At 39.2% G+C, this 20488-nt stretch overlaps 1 protein-coding gene across 1 annotated transcript in view; it reads left to right on the forward strand.

Annotated features, from left to right (window-relative positions):
* The window catches only part of SERGEF (secretion regulating guanine nucleotide exchange factor), a 159050-nt gene that overhangs the window by 1565 nt on the left and 136997 nt on the right, over positions 1-20488 (forward strand). Inside the window, exons 3-7 of the mRNA XM_009892043.1 lie at positions 443-537; positions 2801-2861; positions 3654-3767; positions 4084-4146; positions 6941-7099. Coding sequence (XP_009890345.1) covers positions 443-537; positions 2801-2861; positions 3654-3767; positions 4084-4146; positions 6941-7099 — 492 coding nt within the window. The remainder of the gene's footprint in view (positions 1-442; positions 538-2800; positions 2862-3653; positions 3768-4083; positions 4147-6940; positions 7100-20488) is intronic.

A 20488-nucleotide genomic window follows, 5' to 3' on the forward strand; every position in this document is an offset into this window, starting at 1 on the left:
AGGAAAAACTTCTTTACTTTGAGGGTGGCAGAGCACTGGAACAGGCTGCCCAGAGAGGTTGTGGAGTCTCTTCCTCTGGAGATACTCAAAACCCACGTGGATGTGTTCCTGTCCAACCTGCTGTAGGTGAACCTGCTTTGTCAGGGGGGTTGGACTAGATGATCTCCAAAGGTTCCTTCCAACCCCTGCCATTCTGTGATTGAGCTACTTGCCTTGCAAACTAAATTACTGCATGTTCCTTCTATCCCAGTGAACTTCAGACCTTTACTGACATGATGCGTACGACCAGAACAGAGGCCTGTGGCCTTGGGGACTTTGGAATGGGACGTGTTAGGTCCTTGTTTGAGCTACTTGGCTGTGATATTTTGCTTGTTAGAATGTTACAGTGCTTTGCTTTTTGCTCACAGATTTACTGATCAGGCTCTAACACTTCATTTTGCAGGATCTGGCCTAGTTCTGTCCTGTGGGTCGAACTCTTTTGGACAATTAGGAGTTCCTCAAATATCAAGTCCATGCTCAATTCCACAAAAGATCGAGGTAAAGATTTAAAAGGAATTGTGCTTCAGAGCTCTGTACTTTATATTGCTTCTAGCAACTTACAAAGGTTGTCTGACCTCAGTGGGCTTTAAGCCAGACTCTGTTACAGTAAACTTCTGTTACAGTAAACTTACAAAATAAAAGATGAAAGATGGTCGTTGACCCAGAAATGAGAAGCTAAGGCTGCCTTTCTTGTTGTACAAAGAAGTTGCCTGCTTCTAATAGAAAGTTGTCTCTTTCTCTAGCGATTATAACATTTCATGATGTATTTTGATAACATCTGTAGAATGAGTCTGCTCAGATGATGTGAAGTGATACTAAAGGTACTGAAACTGTTCAAATTTACTCCAGCTGAAATTTTGCATCAAGTTTGCAAGTTACTAGATACGTTTTGCTATGTGAAGGGTATGTGCCTTCATTTTACTTTGTTGGAGGTTTTTGCTTAACAGCTCAAAGCAAAACAAAATGAGCCAACAATAATCCATCCTTCTAAAAAACAAACTGCATGATGAAGTTCAACAAAGATAGCTATGCCAGTTCTTTTGATCTATTGCTCTTGTGCTTCTCGTGCAGCAGTTTTGTTGAGTACATGTGAGTTTTTTTAAGTGTAGCTGTCAGAGTTTCTTCCCCCCCAGATGAGGACTGTAGCATTATTTCTTGGCTGTAAAAACAGCTAGATAAAAATTAGATGAGGACTGTAGCATTGGCTGTAAAAACAGCTAGATAAAAATAAGCTTTGTCACGCCCAAAATAATAGAAATTTGAGAAAGTATGCAGCTGCAGGAAAAGTAGACCTGAGAGAATAAACTTTATCACTTTTGACATTAAAATGATTTTTACTTTTACATGCTAAGGAACTGCCAAATACATTGAGTTGCTTCTTATCTAACCTCCAGTATTTACCAAACGATATCAACTTCCAAGGAAATAGGATGGAAAGTTGGATGACAATTTCTCTGTTGCTGAGTAACTTTAATTGTAAGTGCTAAATGCTGGACCCTGATAGCATAGCTCATGTTGTCCCTGTAAGTCACATGGAAGTCTGTGGTCATACTTGTAGGTGAGGCACTGCTGAGTGTGAGTAGAGAGCTCAGAATGTAGCAAATTAATTGCTTTAGAACGTTTTAAGTAGTAGGTACTGAGCCTTCTGTTACATCAGAAAAGCTTTCCTGTTGTTGGCTATAAGCCTAACAGTTTAACTAAATTTCTCACAGGAATTCTAATTAATCCCTAATTTACACTGTAGTTTCTTATTTGGAGAACACTAATGAAACTCTTTTCCATACACATGACCTCTCGTGTCTAATGAAAGGAATAACTTCAGAGCAGAAAGGATTCTCAGACAACAAATTTAGCCTCGTGGCTCATGCCAGATACTCCTTTGCTTTTTTTAATGTAGGAGAAAGATAGCTGATCCCCTAGGGAACCCCTAGTGAATAGGGGTTAACTCACCTGATGTTTCCTGGGAGCATCATTCCAGTATGGTGTCTTGAAAATGGTAGTATTGACAGTGCTAATCTGAATCTCTGTCCTCCCTGACCACGTGGACCATTCATCTGGAGTATTCATCTGGAGTATTTTCTCTTTTGGTTTGTATCCTGTTAAATGCTTGGGCTTGATGCCATCTATTTGAAATGGTGTTACATCTGTGAGAAGAATAGTAGATTTGTGGAGTACTTGGAAGTGGAGAAGTGCTGGAATTGAAGTACCTTGTGCAAACTGAAGTCACTCATTTTATGCACGTGTGACTTGGTATATAGTCTTCTTTTGCATGACTATATTGGGCAACCTTCAGTGGTATAGTTGGTACTAGCAACTGTATTGCTGGTGATCAGAGGACTTGGTGAGACTGAACAGCTTAATGAAACTTATTACTGCTTGTCACTGCTATTTGCTGTGGAGGTTTTGGTGTAATTCTTGAGGAGCACTGAGTTAAAATTAAGAAATAAACATCTGTGTCACCAAGAAGGTTCCTTTTTTCATGAGAATATTGACTGTGGCTTTTTATTTATTGCCACAAAGCTGTACGTCCAGTTGCTTTGCTTGATTTCTTTTTTTTTTTTTTTAAGATGTTCCCACTAATTTTTGTTGGCCAAAATTTACTTCCTTTGTGATACAAAATGTTGATACACATTGTGACACGCAGGCTGGAATTGCAAGAACTGTTTTCATAGCGTTTCCACTTCCGTGTTTGGCATATTTTGCTTTTAGAGGCACTAAAAGCAGAAAGCAACTAAAATATATTTTTCTTTTACTTGGATAGTCGCTCAAAGAGAAGGTGGTGGATGTTGCAGCAGGACTGAGACATGCCCTTGCTGTTACAGGTACATATGTCATCATTCTTATATCATTTTGGTAACAAATGAAATGGAGTTTAAATGGTGTGGGGGGGGAGGGGAAGAAGATGAAATTTATTTTAGCTTCTATTTATTTATTTTTTTTTTTTTTTGCAATTGAGGGACAGCAAACTACGCATGCTCTTTTATTTGGGTTTAATTTTACATGAACTTTAGTATGGGTTCCAGGTAGTGGAGTCTAGCTGAAGATGCAAAGGAGATGCTTGGAAGAAGAGTGGGATCTCTGAGGCCTGTATGAATATTGGGAAGTAAGCTTCCCTGAGCTCTGTGCTCAGTGGACATCTTGATTCAAGGCTAGGTCAAGTCTCTGGAAGGTCCTGAGGAGAAGACAAGTGACTTTACTCCCTCACTGTGCTGGACTGCACACATGAATTAGCATGAAGAGAAGGAAAGGGCAGAGAAATTGCAATGAACTTAGAGTAATAAATTGTGTCTATTCCTGAGGTGCTACAGCTATGGGGCTTCTGTTACTGGGTCCTCAATAACGTCCTGATATAGGCCTCAGAGAGCTGAGACAGGTTGCTTACTATCTTCTTAGTTTTTTCACCTGTATAAATGAAACTACAACTGTTTGTTGCTTGATGACTTCACCAGGGTTATTTGTATGTTTATGAAGTATGTTTTTGGTATAAAGGTCTTTTAAAGTGTAATTTGAATCAATGAAAATGAAGTGAATGTACCTTTAAAACTAATTAATGAGTTAAGTGATTTTGTTGGTGGTTGATGTGTTTTAATCTCTTCTGTGTTTACTCTGGAAAGAGAGCGGTTTGGTGTTTCAGTGGGGAACTGGCATGGCGTCTCGGGCAAAGCGTGCAAACCAAGGAAAAACCCTCCCCCTGTTCTTGACAGCAAAGGAGCCCTGTGAAGTAACAGGTAATCCAGGAATAGGATTCCTTTGTAAAGGTGGATAGAGTGGAAATATAAGTTGGAGTGACATGTAGCATCCTTTTATTATAAAGCCACTTGGTATTATAAACACGGAGTGGAGTATACACTGAAGGATAGAATGGGTGTACAAGGTCATAATCTATGGGGGAAAATAGTGAGTCTGCAGTATCTATGGCCCAAAAGCAGAGGGTTTTGTTATAAAATTCATCATTATCCTGTTACACTTGATACAGCTCTGTTTTATGTCTATGCATGAAATGATATTTGCTGTAGAAATTTTATGAGACTAACTTTTCTCTAGGCCTGGAAGATGTAAAGGTGAAGAGGGTTGCTGCAAGCTCCTATCATTCGGCGTCACTCACAGGTAGGCCTTGGGTATAGATATGAAAGCCCTTGTCTCGACCTATAAAGGTTTTTGTGCTCTGGAAATGTTTGTCAGTTTTGGTTAGACTTGTAAAATTTGATCTGGTCTTGTTAGTGCTGGTTAATTGTTTTGTCTATGGCTGGACCTGCAGCACCATTCGTGCTGGGTGGTTGTCCCAAGAAAGACTGCTGGGGCCATCCTGCTTCTGCTACGTGACCTAATGCCTCTGTATGGGACTGTGCTGTGCAGGGGTGTGAGATGGTTTGGAGCTATCTTAGGTGTCTCTCATATAACAGCGTGCAGATCTGCATGAGGTAGTGTAAGAACACAAGGCTTATTTAAAGTAGTAGAAAGTTGCTTTAATCACCCGGGCACTTCCATAATGTCTGCCATTTGTTCTTTGATCTTTAGACAGTGCTTGCATGCTGGGCTATTAGTTATCCGGTAATAAAGGTCTAATAAGGATATTATTATTTTTTTTTTTGGCAGACTGGTAGAAGGCGAAACAATAGCTTTTCATGCTGTAATCTTACTGGTTTGAAGTGTGGAAAATATATTGAACGTTATGAAGACAAGTGTTTGCCAAACTTTCTAGGAACAAGTTCTTAGCAAATATGCAGCCATCTGGTACCTCTGTCATCATTAAATGGAGCACTGGAGTATTTGCTTATGCAAATCTACAGAGATTTAATTCTATGGGGAGATGTTACAAGGTGTAAATTATATTGAATTCTGAGATGCAAAGTGTATGTGTGATTAGTGAAGAAGAATTGTAAGAACAAATAGAATCTACTTTAGCTAGTTAGCACTCTGTATTTAGAGAGCGAACAGATTATTCTTTCATGCTTTTGCTTTTTATTTAAGACAGCAGTGTATTTGGTGTCAAGGGAAGCAAGATTAACAAAGTGCCAAAGATTTTTATAATGTGATTCTATTGCTGCCCTTCATCCTGCAGTATACTTGTCATTACTTAAAATACTTTGTATTTTAAGGATAGTTGATATAGTAAAGACACTACTGCAGGGTGTAGTAGTTAAATGGGGATTTCTTTTTTTCTAGGAATCTCTCACACTGTGATGCAATTTTATTTTACTCTGTTTCATGGGCCACCTGCTGGCGGGATACCAAACACCTGCAATCAAGCAGATTTTTGACACAGGCAAACATGAGTGTTGCAAACATGAATGGTGGTTCCTTTAAAAATGGATTGTAGTCTACCTGTATCCAAATGGGCCTGAAACCTCCAGTGATGGGAGTATGGTGCTAAGTCTTAGTGTCTTAAGGTTTTGTTAGAACCTACTCAAGAAATGAGATGAGGGTTGAGCATGTGGCATTTCCCAGGACAAGGGAAACGCACCTTTCTGGAGTCAAAAAAGGAGGCGACTGAAGCAGTGCATGTTAGTTATGGAAACATGCAGGGCCATAATGTTTTTCTTTGTTGAAACAAGCTGTTTCTGTCACACCTTTTTTCTCTCCAGAAGGCAAATGTACTTCACTCTGGGAAAGATTTTATCAACGTTAGTGGAGAATTCAAATGAAGCAATTGCTTGATTTATTTTTCCTTTTCCTGTCAGTTGTGTTGTTTTATTGAGGAATGTGGCAAGTCCTGCAGATGACTGTCAATAACATGTAACTTAACAAGTACTGGCTTCCCCTTCGCCCCCCGTTCTCTCTTGTTTTTCACCAGCAATACTATAGTGGAGTTCTCCTGGCTCATTCTTCCTGTTACTATTACCAAACCGAGATCATTAAATATATTGTAGCCTAAGTATTTTTATTTTTTTTTCCCTCAAAGATTTACCTCTGTCGTGCTGGTTGTAAAGGGTTCAGTGCTGACCTGAGGCTTCTAAAGTGTTGCAGGCATGTGCTCCGAACAATTTCATGTTGCAAATGGTACGGCTTCCAGTCTTTCTTGGCCCATGATCATGTATTTCATGCGTGCAAGATTTATTTCTTATGCTTGTAGCTTGTACAGGGTGGCAAAGGACTTGAGGAGGCCTGATGCAGCTCACGTTCTGTTAAGTGTTTCTTGTGGATTGTATTGTTTTTTTAACATGGAGGCCTAGAACCTAGGCAGAATGATTTTGTGCTGAAAAGATGGAACTAATGATATGTAATATCTGCAGAAGGACTCATCTGAACAGTCATCATGTTACTGTCAATTGGTTGTTAGGCTGTGAGCAACTCCAGTCTGCACCGGTGAAACATATAAAGCAATGTGAATGTTTCTGTAAATATAATTATCCCTGTGGGTGGAATCCTGGAGTGTGCACTTGCACAAATGCTTATTCTAGAAAAGGGATGGGTGAAGACAAGTAATTACTTAGTCTCTCACTAGTTGTCTAGCATTGTTTTGAAGCATGATAATATTTTAATTTTGCCTTATGATGGGAAGTACCTGCTTCGGTTGTATGTTCATAGCTGTGTGTCCAATTTCTTTTGGAAGTGACTGTGCAAGGTGAGACAAGGAGCATTAGACTGTCCCTGCTTTGGAGGATTTACCGAGTTTGCTCAAGCTGAAGAAGGCAGGAGAGTTATGAGCAGAGCTAGGAGTCTGTAGCTCTTGTAGACAGGCTGGGAGACTGTGATGCAGAGCAGGAGTAGCGAGCCAGGCTAGCTAGTTACGGTGTGCACACGTGTGGTTAAGAATGGTAGGAAAAAGCATACGGTGAAAACACAAATTGAATGAAACCTTGTTCTTTCCTCAGGATCACTGAGTTGAGACAGAGCCTGTATCTGGTGGTGTTCTTATGTGTGTGACTTTCAACAAATTTTACTTCTTTGTCAATTGTAGATGAAGGACACCTGTATGTCTGGGGTAGCAACAAACACGGGCAGCTAGTGAGCAGAGAGATCTTTCTTGCTGAGCCCAAGAAGATTGAGACTCAGTTTTTCTCACATGAAAAGATTGGAGCAGTTTGGAGCGGCTGGACCCACTTGGTGGCACAAACAGGTAGGGTATCTAAAAAGCAGTAACATATGGCACCAAACCAGTAAATTGTCTTTATTGCATGCAAACAATGTTCCTTCTCACTGATGCTGGCTGGATGCAGAGTTTTGCAGTTTCACCTGAGCAGTGGTTGTTTCTTGAAAATGTGAAGGGCAGACATCCTTTGGCTTCGGTCCCTGAATTATTATTGCGCTCATAGATCGGAGGGCCTAGCGTCTTCATAAATGCAGTAGCACCTGCATGTACACACTAGGGGAGTGCAGCCTCCCTGCATCGTCAGGTTGCTGGTACACCAGAATATGTATGAGTTTCTAAAGATCGTTCTGCTGGGTGACTTATGACAACTTCTTTGGAGGGAAAAGAATTTGGTGGAAAACTTGCTTCAGAGGGAGGAAAATATGTCTCCAACTTCCAAGATACGTCACTATATTTGGCAGGAAGATATGGGCAAAACTCTCATTCGGGGTGCAGGAATTGGGGGGGGGTAGATAATCCTGACCAAGTGTCTGCCTGAAATGTGTAGGGGAATAGATACATACCATTTCCAAGTCACCCGAGTGTTAGCTGAGGATCTTAAAAACAGGCATAGCTGAGAACCCTCTGCTTCTGCCATCCTATTTGAGAAGACACGGTCTCATTGCAGTAAGTGAAATAAATTAGATGGCTTTGCACAACTGTACTAACCTTTCTGTACTTCAAGAGCGAGCCTAGCTTTTTGTGCTGCTCTTCTTTAGTAGAGTGTTTTAAGGACACATAAAATGTGTTCAGAAGAAAGTCAATAAACTAAAATAAGCTGGCTTGTATGTGTGTTGTTTGTGGTCAAACCCAGAAAATATTTAGAAAGGCTTGGTAAAAAGAGGCATCATTAAACTCGAAGAGCATCCCATGAAGATGAAATGAAAGAATATTTTATGTCGAAGCTGTACCTTCCTGGGAACCTTTGAGTAAGGACAGTGTGAAAGCTTCCACATGCAGAGGGCTGTAGGGTTGGATTCTTTCTTAGGAAGGGATAAGAGGAAGGTTATGTAGTAATGATATTAATGTGTAAAAGGATGGTTGATCTGATGAAGGCAGCTTGAATGCATTTGTATTGTTGCTCTGTTGTGAAATGCAAAGGCAGGAGAGAAAGGTAGATGAGACGGAAAGGTAAGACAGACATCTGAAACTACTTTGTAGTGTTCACATGTGAATGGTCTGTGCTGTTTGCTTCCCCTGTTGCACACTGTGTGGTATGATAGTTAAACAAGAGGATGAAAGTCTTCCATATAACTTTTCTGATTGTTATGTTAGCAGGGGTAGCATTTCTGCTTTTGCCTTGTATAAACTGCTGTGTGAGAAAAAGAAAAGTAGATGAGAGCTTTTTTCCTAGGATCACATTGGAGACTGAAGAGCTTGTTGGTCTGTCAGGACGCAACCTGTTTGTTAGGAAAAATGCAGAGGGGGCCACAGATCTGTTATTGATATTTACAGGGTTCTGCAATTATGGCAACTGGTTCAAGGAGTGCTTAGCCTTCAGTATGGGTAGTGTTATTAAAATGGAATTCTTACATGCCCAAAGGTTAGCTTGTGCTTAAGTGTTCTATTAAATTAGTGCTGTAAATCCTGAAACAGTCATCCCCTTGCTCTGTAAGAAAAGGGTCTGTTTTAATTACCATATACTGTGAACTCATGGTGCTAGAATTTGAGGGATGTGATGTGTGACTAGAAAAACAAATTGGTTAAGTGTTCTGTTTCATAGCATTCATTGTTTGACATCAAAGTGCGAGAGAAATGTCATGTAAAAAACCTGCCTTACTCTAGCTGCTCTCTTAGCTATTTAAAAGAAACAATTGAACTCTGATTTTTAAAGGATGCTATATTGAAAATTTCAGAGCTGTAATCAATGCTACATGTTGCTTGGAAACTTTTCAGGTGGAGTAAAGGAATTTATCTCAGTGTATATTTATTAAATAAAGTGCTTAGTGTCATTCTCACTGGAACAGAAATGGTAGAAAAAAGACCTTAGTCAGGATAACCTAAATTTTGAAAAAAGGGTCTTGTCAACATGGTTTGCCTTGCTTTACTATTTCTTAAAAATGCATACCCCCTGAGTAAAACTTGTCCAAAGTTTTTGTAACTTCAGTGCTTCACTTAGTTGATACTTATCCATGGCCATTATAGAAATGAAGTGAGTATTTTAGAAGGTGATTTTGAGAAGGGAAAAAAAAGTATGTCAGGTGACTAGCAGGGATATTTTTATGTGAATGTTTGAAAGGAATTTAAATAAAAATAGGCTGACTTCTTACATCTGCATTAGAAAACTGGCCAAGCAATGCGGTGGCATAAGTTATTGCTGAAACTGAATTTTTTGTATTTAGAATTTTAAATCTCTTCGAAAGTCAACGGACCTGAACCTAAATCATCCAGAATTAGATTTTTGAATGGCCTTTGGCAGCCTCTAGATACCAATCAGAATCTCATGGGGTTTTCAAGGGTTGCTCAACTACAAGACCTAATGTGAGCTAAGCACTTAACTGTTTCTGAAAAATCACTCGATGCCTGTGATTAAACTTGCAGCTAAGTAACTGAAGAATACAGCCTAGTTGAAAAATTTTCCCTGCATGCAGTTCTTCCTCCATTATTTTTATCTCCTTCTAGCAAAGGAAGAAATGCTGCTTCAGTTTCCTGGTGCTGAAGCCACATAAACCAATGGTCTCCAAACTTTATTGGTTGTACACCCCTATCAGTAAAATTTTTTTTTTGAGCATGCACCCTCAATATATGTATACTTATTTATTTATACATTACAGACATATACTACTGTAGTATATTATGCAAACTATGAGCCATGCACAATAGAAATTTAGAAAAGGATAAGATGAAATAAACACTACTCAAAATATTATTTTATTAACTAAATTAAACCCATTCATAATTTATTAATAAATTAAAATATTAATGTACTTTTTTTTTTTCCTGCCCTCCAGTGGATTCTCTTGCACACTCCCTGGGCTGCATGCACTCCACTTTGGAGGCCACTTATATAAACAATTCCTGCTCATTTTACTCTAGAGAGTTCCACAATTAGTGGAAAGGAAGCAAAACAGTGATTTTTGAACATGGGGAAAATGGGAAGTAAGGGATATTGTAGCATGATGCTTCTTTCTGTTCATCGTGGAAGGTAAGAACATACTTTGGAAAGACAGTGCAGTATATAGGGATTTTGCTGCATGAAAGAATGAATAAGTTTTTTTTTTAATTAATAGTCTTGGCATGATGCAAAATTTAGTAGTTTAGCATTTATGTTACTATATCTGAAGTCTAGTGTTGTGTTTTTCACAGAAGGTAGTGGAATTTTAAGAAGCCGTTACATATACCTAGAGTTCCATTTGGATTTTTTTTTCCCAGAACTTTAATCCTGGTCAGAGTCTTTAATCCTGCATCGGTCTGCTTGACAATATCAACTTTAATTCATGGTCCTTCTCAAGTTGATACAAACCCGTTGAGGGTAACTGCTGAAAGAGAGGTTATTGCTTAGATCATTTAAAAGAGAGCTAAGTTGTGGCCTGTAATGCTGAAGATGTAAATTAGGCTACTTTGGGAAATGCTAGAACCGATCTGACTTGAAGGCAAACCTAAATATAGCACAAGAAGTCTTTTAAAGACTGAGAGGTGAATCATCAATTCAAAACAAGTTATTTTCTTTTTAACTGGGATGTCTAATAAATAAGCTTTCTTAATCTGGCCTGTTTTATTATCTAAGTATTCTCCTAAAAATATTCACCAATCTATTTTTCATGTGCCGTCACATGAAATTATGAAGCTCAGATAAAGTTTGAGCTCAGGTAAGGAATTCCAAGCTCTTTCACCCGGAAGGAGTTACCTTAAAAATGCAGTTAAAATGGTATTTCTGCTGCCTGTGTGAAGCTGCCTACAGCTAAAAAGTCTTGGAAGAACAAAATGGCTTAACATAGTTTCAATAATATTCTGGATCCTCATTCCAAGTGTGTATCTGAATTTGTGCTCCGTTGAACGTCCTTTGACGTCATGTCATTTAGGCCACGTGAAACCACTCTGAAGTCATCTGATAGGTTCTATTTTACCATGTAGGTCACTAACCTATCTCCAGTTTTTCTGAAGCAGGCTAAAATGCATTCCTCCAAACACCGAGAGCAGAACGAGGGAATATTTCTAATTAGCCGACCTGAAAAAGAGGCTTCCTGCTGTAACTGCCCTGGTACGTGCTTTCTCTGATGCCAGTCACTAGGTAAAACTGTCAGGCTTTGCCGGTAAGTGATGCAGTAGATCTGGTGTAACTGCAGGGAGGTGAAGAGGAAGGACGTTGCTCTCTGGCACCCGAGCAGTGCAGTCTCAGCCCACTAGAGGTCCTTTCCAGTTTTCTTTTGAGCGAAAACTCGGCTGCCTTCCTCATACTGGAAAGCATACTTTCTTTGCCTTGAATTTTTCATCACCTCCCAAAGACAGCAAATACTGATTTTTATTTTTTTTTTTATTTTTTTAAATACTTGTCTGTGATAACAGTAAGGTATCTGTTTTATAGGGACTCTCCTTTCATTTTCTTAGCCATTATAGCTGACAGTCAAAGTGTTTGAAACCGGAACCCCTGACATTCTTTTTAATGTGAGGTGGCTGTATTTGATTTGGTAGGATGCTGGGTTTTGGGAAAACATAAAATACTAGAAATTAGCTAAATAAAACCCTGCAAATTGATAGGAATCACCAAACTCCTTTGGAGCAGAACCGGCAAAATGAGTGTTAAAGAAAGAAAAGCCTTTATCCATCTGCCTTGGGCGAAGTAATCTCTAACTAAAATCTGGTAAATGCATTTGCTTTTCTATGGTTTTGTGGTGCGTGGTTGTTCTTGCCTCCTCCTTACAATGCTGTAGCTTGATGTTATGAAGCAATGGGAGCTTATGCTTCAGAGCCTTCCTGTTATGTTCCTTGCTGTCATAATAAATACTGTCATTGTTGTGCAATATAAGAGAAAGCAACAAAGAATGTCAGTTGAAGATGCATAGATTTTAAAGCAGAAATAACTGCTGCAGGGGAGATCCATATGAGTTATTCTAAAGTATGCTGTTGAATTCCACATGTATGCCCCAGTGTTAAGCCCAGTAATTTTTACTTGACAGAAGTGTAACCTCTAGAAATCATTCACCTGATGGTAGGTTGTTTGGGTTTTTTTTTTTTTTTTCTTTTTTTAAAAGATGCTGACTTGCAGGTCCAGTGACTGAATTAGAGTGCCCACTGGAACCACTGTAGTGGCCTGGTTTGCACTTACACAGCGGTGGGTAGGCCAGTGTTCTTTTGACTTGGGTCTAAGCAGATGTGGCAGCTCTGCTAGGATACTTTCAAAGCATGGAAGATTCACCTCTACTGTTGATAGTTTGTTCCAATGCTGAGGCTTCAGCTTCAGACAAAAAAGAAAAATAGAAAAGTGAACAGGAGAGACAAAGTGAAGGCTGAGCTGAGATCATGAATGGAATCTAATAGGAAAATGTTGCCAGCGTTAAGCCCTCGTGGTACTTTATGTATTTGTTCTAGGGCTTTTTTGGAGGACTTACAGGACGCAAGTGGGAAGGTCTATAAAGTACCAAAATCGCTCAAGTTAGGGTGAGCAGAATGTAACTTTAGACCCTGAAAAATGTGAAGCTTGAGAGAGAATAAGTAGATAATGATATAAGTTTTTAGTGCATGCAATGATTGTGTTTTCAGTCGTCATTGCTTTCTGAGTTTACGCTGGTGATATGGTTGGTTTACAACATGTACATCTCACAGTCTGACCAATAGTGAAACTTTTGGTTACATTAAAAAAAGACTTCAGATGCGTCTGGTTTTGGCTGGCAGATTTTAAAACTTCAGGGCCTATCTTGAAAGTTTTGCATTTGATTATAGAGGGTAGAGCACGGAAAGGGGACAGGAAGAAATGCATGAGCTTGGGGACCAAAATTCAGAAATTAAAGCTCTGCAGAAATTAACATGGGATCTGTGGGAAACTTAGCGTGCAATAACAAGATTAAAGATTCTAGATGCATTTGGAAAATGCCTTATTTTCTGTCTTGTCTTCAAAGCTGACTCCTTGTTCTATTGAACATCCATCTCTCATTGCTACTTCAACTTTCATGATAATGATTTTTAAGCAAAGTTTGTGCAAGGCACTGAAGTAGGGGGTGATGGGAACTGTGTAGTATGTTACTTGGGAAGTCTGTTCCTGGCTGGCAGCCTGCTGGGGGACAATGCACTAGCCCTTCCAAGATTTGGGGTGAAATCTGTGGCAAGTTTGCACCCCATGGATACTCTGAAAATTGAAGATGTCTAGGAAAGCATATACGTAAAGTAAAAATGAGCATTCACTTGACATTGTATGGATACACGTTAGATTTTACAGGTGTGGAATCAGTGTTTAAGTCAATTCAAGGTGTTTAACATAGCTTAATCTTATATGTGTTATGTTTTTTCCATGCAGACACATATATGGGTATTTAAGCTCTGCAAAATACTTGTGTATATACTATAAAGTGTTCTGGAAATCTGTGGCAATTTACTATTTATTTTCTGTGAATACATCAATGCGGAGAGATTTTGTTAAGTAATTTATATGACAGGAATCTTTCATTTTGGCAGAAAGTTACTTTCCAGTCATGAATCATCCCATTAATGCAAAAACTTTGAGGAAGACACAGTAAAGCTAATGAATTGGCGCACAAGCATTTTTATTTGTTCTCAGGCACTACAGTTGAGGCAGCACTGTGACAGCTTTTTCTTCCTGTTTGAGGAGGGAATGTCCTCACTAGAAGGAGCTCCTGTTTAGGTTAATCCTGTCCTTTTTGTAGCGCTTTGAAGGTAGATGTCCGTATTCCTCACATGGTCTTAAACTGTTTCTTTCAGTAATCTAGAATTCTGTTCCAATGAGATTGGTTTCTGTTGTTGCAATTTGGTCATCAGTCTGCTTTGCCTGCAGGAACAGTTGTTTTGAATCCTCTTTACTCTTTGCTGTTGGGAACAAACCTTGATTTCCCCCATCCTGAGTTAAGAAAATCCCGTGGCATTAGTCTTTTTTAGGTGACTAGGAAAAATTGGCAAGAATGAGACGTTAGTGACTTATGGAAGCTCTATTTTCCTGGCATGACTTTCCTACTTTTTGTTAAAGCATTGCCCATCTCTATCTATATAGACCCAACTTTGAGAGCTTTGCGAGGCCCAGTGTATACAGATTCAGGCAGTCCTCAGGAAGGAACCTTCAGTGGAAGGGAAAGCTCTTGCAGAGATTAACTTTGGAAGTGTGCAGTTCTGGAGCTGGGGTACGACACCCTCCTTTCCCCAGTATTTATCGAAGTTTAACCTTCAGCAAGGTACAGTAGGACCCTTTGTCTCCTCTGTGATCTCGTGCTATTGGGCTGCCTAGATTAAACATCTTCATTTTAATTGAGGGACCTTGTAGTGTAGAATATGCCGTGACTTACTTTGGCAGTTGAGACTGAGGTTGACCAGGTATCCAGGTCTGGAGAAAATGTTAGTACTTTGTACTATGATCTTTGTAGTACAAAATATTTGTACTATGGAGGTTGAAGTTGGGTGTGTTTTCATATGAGTAGATCTCCTTGCTTCACTTGTTTTGGACCTTATTTTGTTCATGGGATCACAGAGATGGTCAGTCTTGTAGACTAAATCAAGAATTAACTGAAGTAGAATATAGTGGAGAAGAAAACCCAAGGAAACGCAGAAAATCTGAGCTAGTCACCGGGAGAGCCCTATTCCTCAGCGACATATTAAGTTTATCATGTTGTCTGTTCCCAGGGTTTTGATGGGAATTCTTTCCTCAAGCATCAAGAAACTGAAATTTACAGTCATTTTATTTATGGAAGGTTTCTGCAAATGAGACTTAAGCGGCCAAATCCTAACAACTTGTCTTTGGGGAGAATGAGGGTGTGGGATCTTGCCAGGGCTACTGTAGAAGATTGTTCTTTTAACTGCCAAGTTGCTACTGAATCTCAGGGAAGATTTTTTGCCAGAAGATCTCAGCACACACAGAAGATCCAGCACTTACTGTCTTGAGGCGCAGCATCTCCAGCAGCTATGGCTCACCAGCACAACGGGAGTCTTCTACAACATCCTACTTGGTGTGTCAGCCACTCTAGTTTAGTTCTGTCTTACAACACAAACATGTTTCTTATATATTGTTCTTCCTTTAACAAGAACTGAATAAACAAAGCCTATGGGCTGTCTCTGGCTTATACAGTCTCTTGTTTTTTCTTGCTTTACAGTATCAAGTTTTGTTTCCAAGTTAATGAATTTTTACTTCACTGAACATTAAAGCATACTGGATTTTATTTTCAAAATTGTATGGATTAGAGTTCTTTATAGCTATAAATAGCTAGAAGGGATTGGCATTTTCTTTGTCTTCATGAGCTCACATTGTTCCTTGGCTTTATTTTTAAACTTACAAAGTCAGAGTGTGTGTGTGTTTGTATATGGCTTTGTGATTCTACACTCCTATTTCTGCAGCTCCCTGCTGGGGGTTACTTCTACATGACTTTGGTAAAAGTCTCAAAGAAATTCTTTCTATGGTTTGGTTGCCACAGAGGAGAATAGGTTCAATGTGAACTGAAGGTACATTCTGAAAGGTTAGTATCCAGTGTTCAGAGTTGTTCATACGCAATTTTTTTTCACAGAATGTTTCTAACAACATCTTTTGAGTAATTTGTGCTGTTTCTTTGGTCACTGTCTCTCTTTTGCCCCTCCTTGTTCTTAGTAATTTTCAGTTGGTGCAGTAAATAGTTGTGCGTGCCATGGCACATTACTTATTTTGTATGGGGAGAGAGAGAGGTGTCAGGAAGATGCTAAACTGTCACTAATTTTGATTGAATAAAAATAGAAGTATTGGTGATTGGCATTAAGGGCAAAGAAACTTAGCACAATATTTATTTGAAATTCCCCTTGTAAGCTATACTTCGGGTATATTGGCAAACGAAGATTCAGGTGGTCTATGGAGATCGGGATTTAAATGGATTTTTGTTAAATTTAGCTCATGATAAATGCTGAGTGTTTTTAGCAAGAATTGTAAGACAGGAGGAAAACAGCTATGACAAATTCTTCATCCTACAGCCTGGAGAAGAGAAGGCTCTACTGAGACCTTGTAGCAGCTTTCCAGTACGTAAAAGGGGCCTACAGGAAAGATGGGGAGGGACGCTTTATCAGGGAGTGTAGTGATAGGAGGAGGGCTAACGGTTTTAAACTGAAAGAGGGTAGATTTAGATTAGATATTAGGAAAAAATTCTTTACTGTGAGAGTGGTGAGACACTGGAACAGATTTCCTAGAGCAGTTGTGGAGGCCCCATCCCTGGAAGTGTTCAAAGCCAGGTTGGATGGGGCTTTGAGCAACCTGGTCTAGTGGGAGGAGTCTCTTCCCATGACAGGAGGGCTTGGAACTGGATGATCTTGAAGGTCCCTTCCAACTCAAATCATTCTATGATTTTGCGTATCTTTTCTGCTCATCTTATGTGTGTGGCAGCCTATAGAGTGCCTCTCCCACAGTAGAATGGGAAGATACAGGGCACAAGGCTAGTCTATCCAGGTTTTCCTGGCCATGATTTCCTTTCATGCATGCTTAGTCTTGTCCAGATGTATTTTAGTAAATACTCCATGATTGGAGGAGTTTGGAGAATGACTCAGTCATTAGTCAACATTACACTCTGGGGCTTTTCTAACGTAGACCACATGTGTGGGAAGAAGGACTATGTTATATTGAATTTCTCTCCTTTTTTTGGTGCCATATCCTCTCTTTTGCTGTTGGAAATGGTGATTGTTGTGGACCTAAGTAATGTGAGCGTCTGTTCTAACTTGAAGGAACTTTGATCTTTAAAAAGCTTTCAGAAAAATGAACCTTTAAAATGCGGATGTGGTATAGATTTTGTTCAGGTCATTAGTGTGTGAGATAAGGGATTCATTACTCCCCTCCCTTTTGTTTGTTTTCTTTGGTTTCTGTGGTTGGATTGGTGCAGTTTATGGCTAGCCATATATTTAGCAAACATAATAAACAAGGTCAGATACATTAGCAAGTATGTGGAAGATTATGGGGAAGAAAGTTCTAATGAGACCTCACTGACAACACATGGATAGTACTAAGCAGTGAAGGGTACCAAGAAAAACACACTGAGCACTGTAAATTAAGTTAAACTTATAAAAGAATGCAGAAGCTAAAAGGGAAACCCCTGATCCCTAGCCATTTGAAGACAGGCTTAGCTGATCACACAAAGGTAATTACTTGTGTGACAGTGGCTTTGGTTATCTCTATTCTGTACCATTCCTGTTGGAAACCAAAAAAAATATTCCCAGTTATGATGTGTGGGTCATATCTGGATTCCCTTTCTGCTGAAAGGCTTTCACCTGGACTCTCGGCAGTGGTAGCTTCCTTTTGTGTTATGAAATAATACCTTCTTATGGTGCTTGTATACAGGAAACCAGAAAATGTGGTGTTTGTTCTGTTTTCAATATCCTATAGCACTAGAGCCAACTTGCAAGAAGAGTTGTAGTTTTGGAGGGCTGGGAAGGGCAGCTTGTCGGCTACGAGCTATTTCTTGGGGGTACTTTCTCTTATTCTTTTTTCCTTAAAGCAAATTAAACTATTGCAATTGCAATGATGACAGTTCTCTTGGAAACACTTCCCCTTTCACAACTACTGTGTAATCGGGGTACAAAACTGATAAAAATTTCCTTTGAAGAGGAAGAATTTGACCATAAGTGTACCTTGTCTTTCTGGTTCTTCTGTGTACTTGTAGCTGGAACTGTTGGCACTGTCTGAGCCACTTGCGCTTACCTTCAACTGCTTTTGGTTTTTGTGTTAAATCATTTCTCCTGAACCATACTGAAATAGTTTAATTCACGTTGTACTGACATCTCTGTCAATTCACCTATTTGAAGCCGAAACGAAGCAAAGGTAAAGGCAAGAGAAAATTCACTGCTCTGTTAACTTCTGTCATAAGGTGCCTCCAAGTTCCACATTCATAGGTAATACTAGAGAAAGATCCGAATGTGGACTCAGTAGCTCGCAAGACCACTGTTGTTTGGTTGCTGTTTTGACAGACTGGGCCAGAGACTGTATACCTTGAGTCACTTCCTTTCTCCCTCCCAGCTTTTAACTCAGCCCCTAGACTCCTATGCGTTGTGGGTCCCAGCAGCCATCCGCAGTGATGCTTCTTTATCAGGCTCTGTTATTCAGCAACAAGACTGAGAGACGGGGTTAGGGGGTTCCTCCCTACACCCCTTTCGAGCTGGGAAATTGCGGGGGGTGGGTGGGGAGGCGGAAAGGACGATTTAGAGTGTTGAATGTTATCACATCACATGACAGTTGTGTGTAGTGGAACGATGATGGGATTGATTGAAATTTTGGCAGCTCGAAGTACTTAGTGTAAAGAATTGATGTGAAACAGGCAAATGGTGAGAATTTGCACTTCAGAAATGTTGCAGTTATGCAAAGTGTGTATAACATGGTCTCAGATAAACGGTTTGAATACTTCGTAAGGCAGAAGTGCTTTGCTGGAAGCTGAAACCAATTGTTACATCATAGTTGAACTAATCTGTATGGCAGCTGATTGCCAAACACAATGTATATTTATTTACTCTACTTTCTTAGCTTTGTTGATCTTTGGAAATATGTACAAGAGAAATAAATGGCTATTGCGTTTTCAAATAACTTCATTTAAAGCTAAGCATTTACTAAGCTCAACTTTTGAAATAAGCTGCCTATGTGTACACAGTCTGTACATGTACGTGCATTGATCCAGAGATCTCATTTCACCTTAGTAGCATTTTAAGACTGTTAAATACTTGTTTTCATAACCTTTAAATGACACTTCCTGTTTAGTAATTAATTATTCAGGCTTAATGCTCATTAATGAATCTTACTATTTGAACACAGATAATGTGCTTTTTAAGAGCTTAGTGGCAGTTGAGTGCTTCTGAAAAAACAGTACCTTTTGGGACTTTTTTTCTTAAAAAAACAAAAACCAAACAGGAACACCCTCCCCAAGCCTATTTGGCTTCTTATTTTCAAGAGGTACTTTTCAAACAGTGAATTTGAGGTAAGATACTATAGGATATAGGTGATATATCGATATCTGTGAATTCTGAATACCACATTTGTGGTCTTGTAGTAGGGCTTTTTCCCCTTCTTTGATATTTGGGAAGTATAATGAGATCTGCCAGGAGAGTGTATCCACTTGTTTTATTTGGTAGCTAGACTGGTATCTTTTATACTTTAAATTATTATAGTTGTGAAGAGCCATAAAACAATGTAACACAAGTCTGTAATGAAAAATTTCAGTTGGCTCTATGTGCTTGTTATGCTGTCCATGTTTGAGTGCTAGGAATGACTCTGTGGTATTGTAACATGGAGTTCTATCTCTGTCTTAACAAAGTATGTGCAGTGGCAATATTTTCTAGTATGTGGGGTTTTAATCTTTGTGTATATGTAAGCATTCAGCTGACTTACTTTGATTTTTGAGAGCTCTGAAAATACCATGACTGATGTTTGTTTTAGTACCCGAGTCTAGTACATACGCAAGTGTGGTTAGTAACTGATATTCTTTAAAGTTTGTTGTGTTCCTTAAGCAAAATCAGTTTTCTTTCTATTTTTTTTTTTCTGTCCTACTCTGTGGCTTGATTTCCTTAAATAAAAGATTAATGATTTTTTTTAATACAGCTCATGAAAAATATTGTTTTGCTTATAAATATTGTTGAAATCCAAACCTTATGATTAATTCCTGCTCTATAGTAGGAATGTATATTGGTTTTATTTAACTTTGAATTACGTTGGTGTTGATCTCCAGATCAGTTTTCATTTTAGCAGTATATTTTGGATACTATTTTTTTTTTTTTTAATAATTATATGCATGGAAGCACAGACTAACACCATGTAGCAAGATTAACCTGCTACCTTGAGAAACTTGCAACCAAATTTAAAGAGAGCCAAACCAGCAAACTTGAAGTCCAGTGAACAGGAACAGCTGTCAGTAGGCTCTGGATGTTACTGCTCGGAGGCATGACCCAGAGCCGGCCTCCAGCAGCTGTGCAGCAAGCTCTTGTTGGTAAGTGAGGCTCAGTCTCAATGGCACTGAAGAACAAACAAATCATTCCTACCCCAAGGAAAATTTTGAAGGGGAGTTCGCAAGCTTTTTTGCACACTTGTGTTGTTTTTTAAGTCCTCTTTCGCATAGGAGGAGAAGGAGCTATTTCAAGCCCAGTTTGTGGCACGGTAGTTGAAATTCAGGTGCAGCTTCCTCTGTTTTTTGTAGTTCCTGTTTGAACTTCAGTACAAAGACTGTTTCTCGGTGTAGGTACATATATTCTGTGTGGATACCAGACAGCTGAGACTGAGATCTGCAGATGAAGAAT

This window comes from Charadrius vociferus, unplaced genomic scaffold (genome assembly GCF_000708025.1).
Source record: "Charadrius vociferus isolate BGI_N301 unplaced genomic scaffold, ASM70802v2 scaffold179, whole genome shotgun sequence".
In the NCBI taxonomy this organism is placed as follows: domain Eukaryota; kingdom Metazoa; phylum Chordata; class Aves; order Charadriiformes; family Charadriidae; genus Charadrius; species Charadrius vociferus.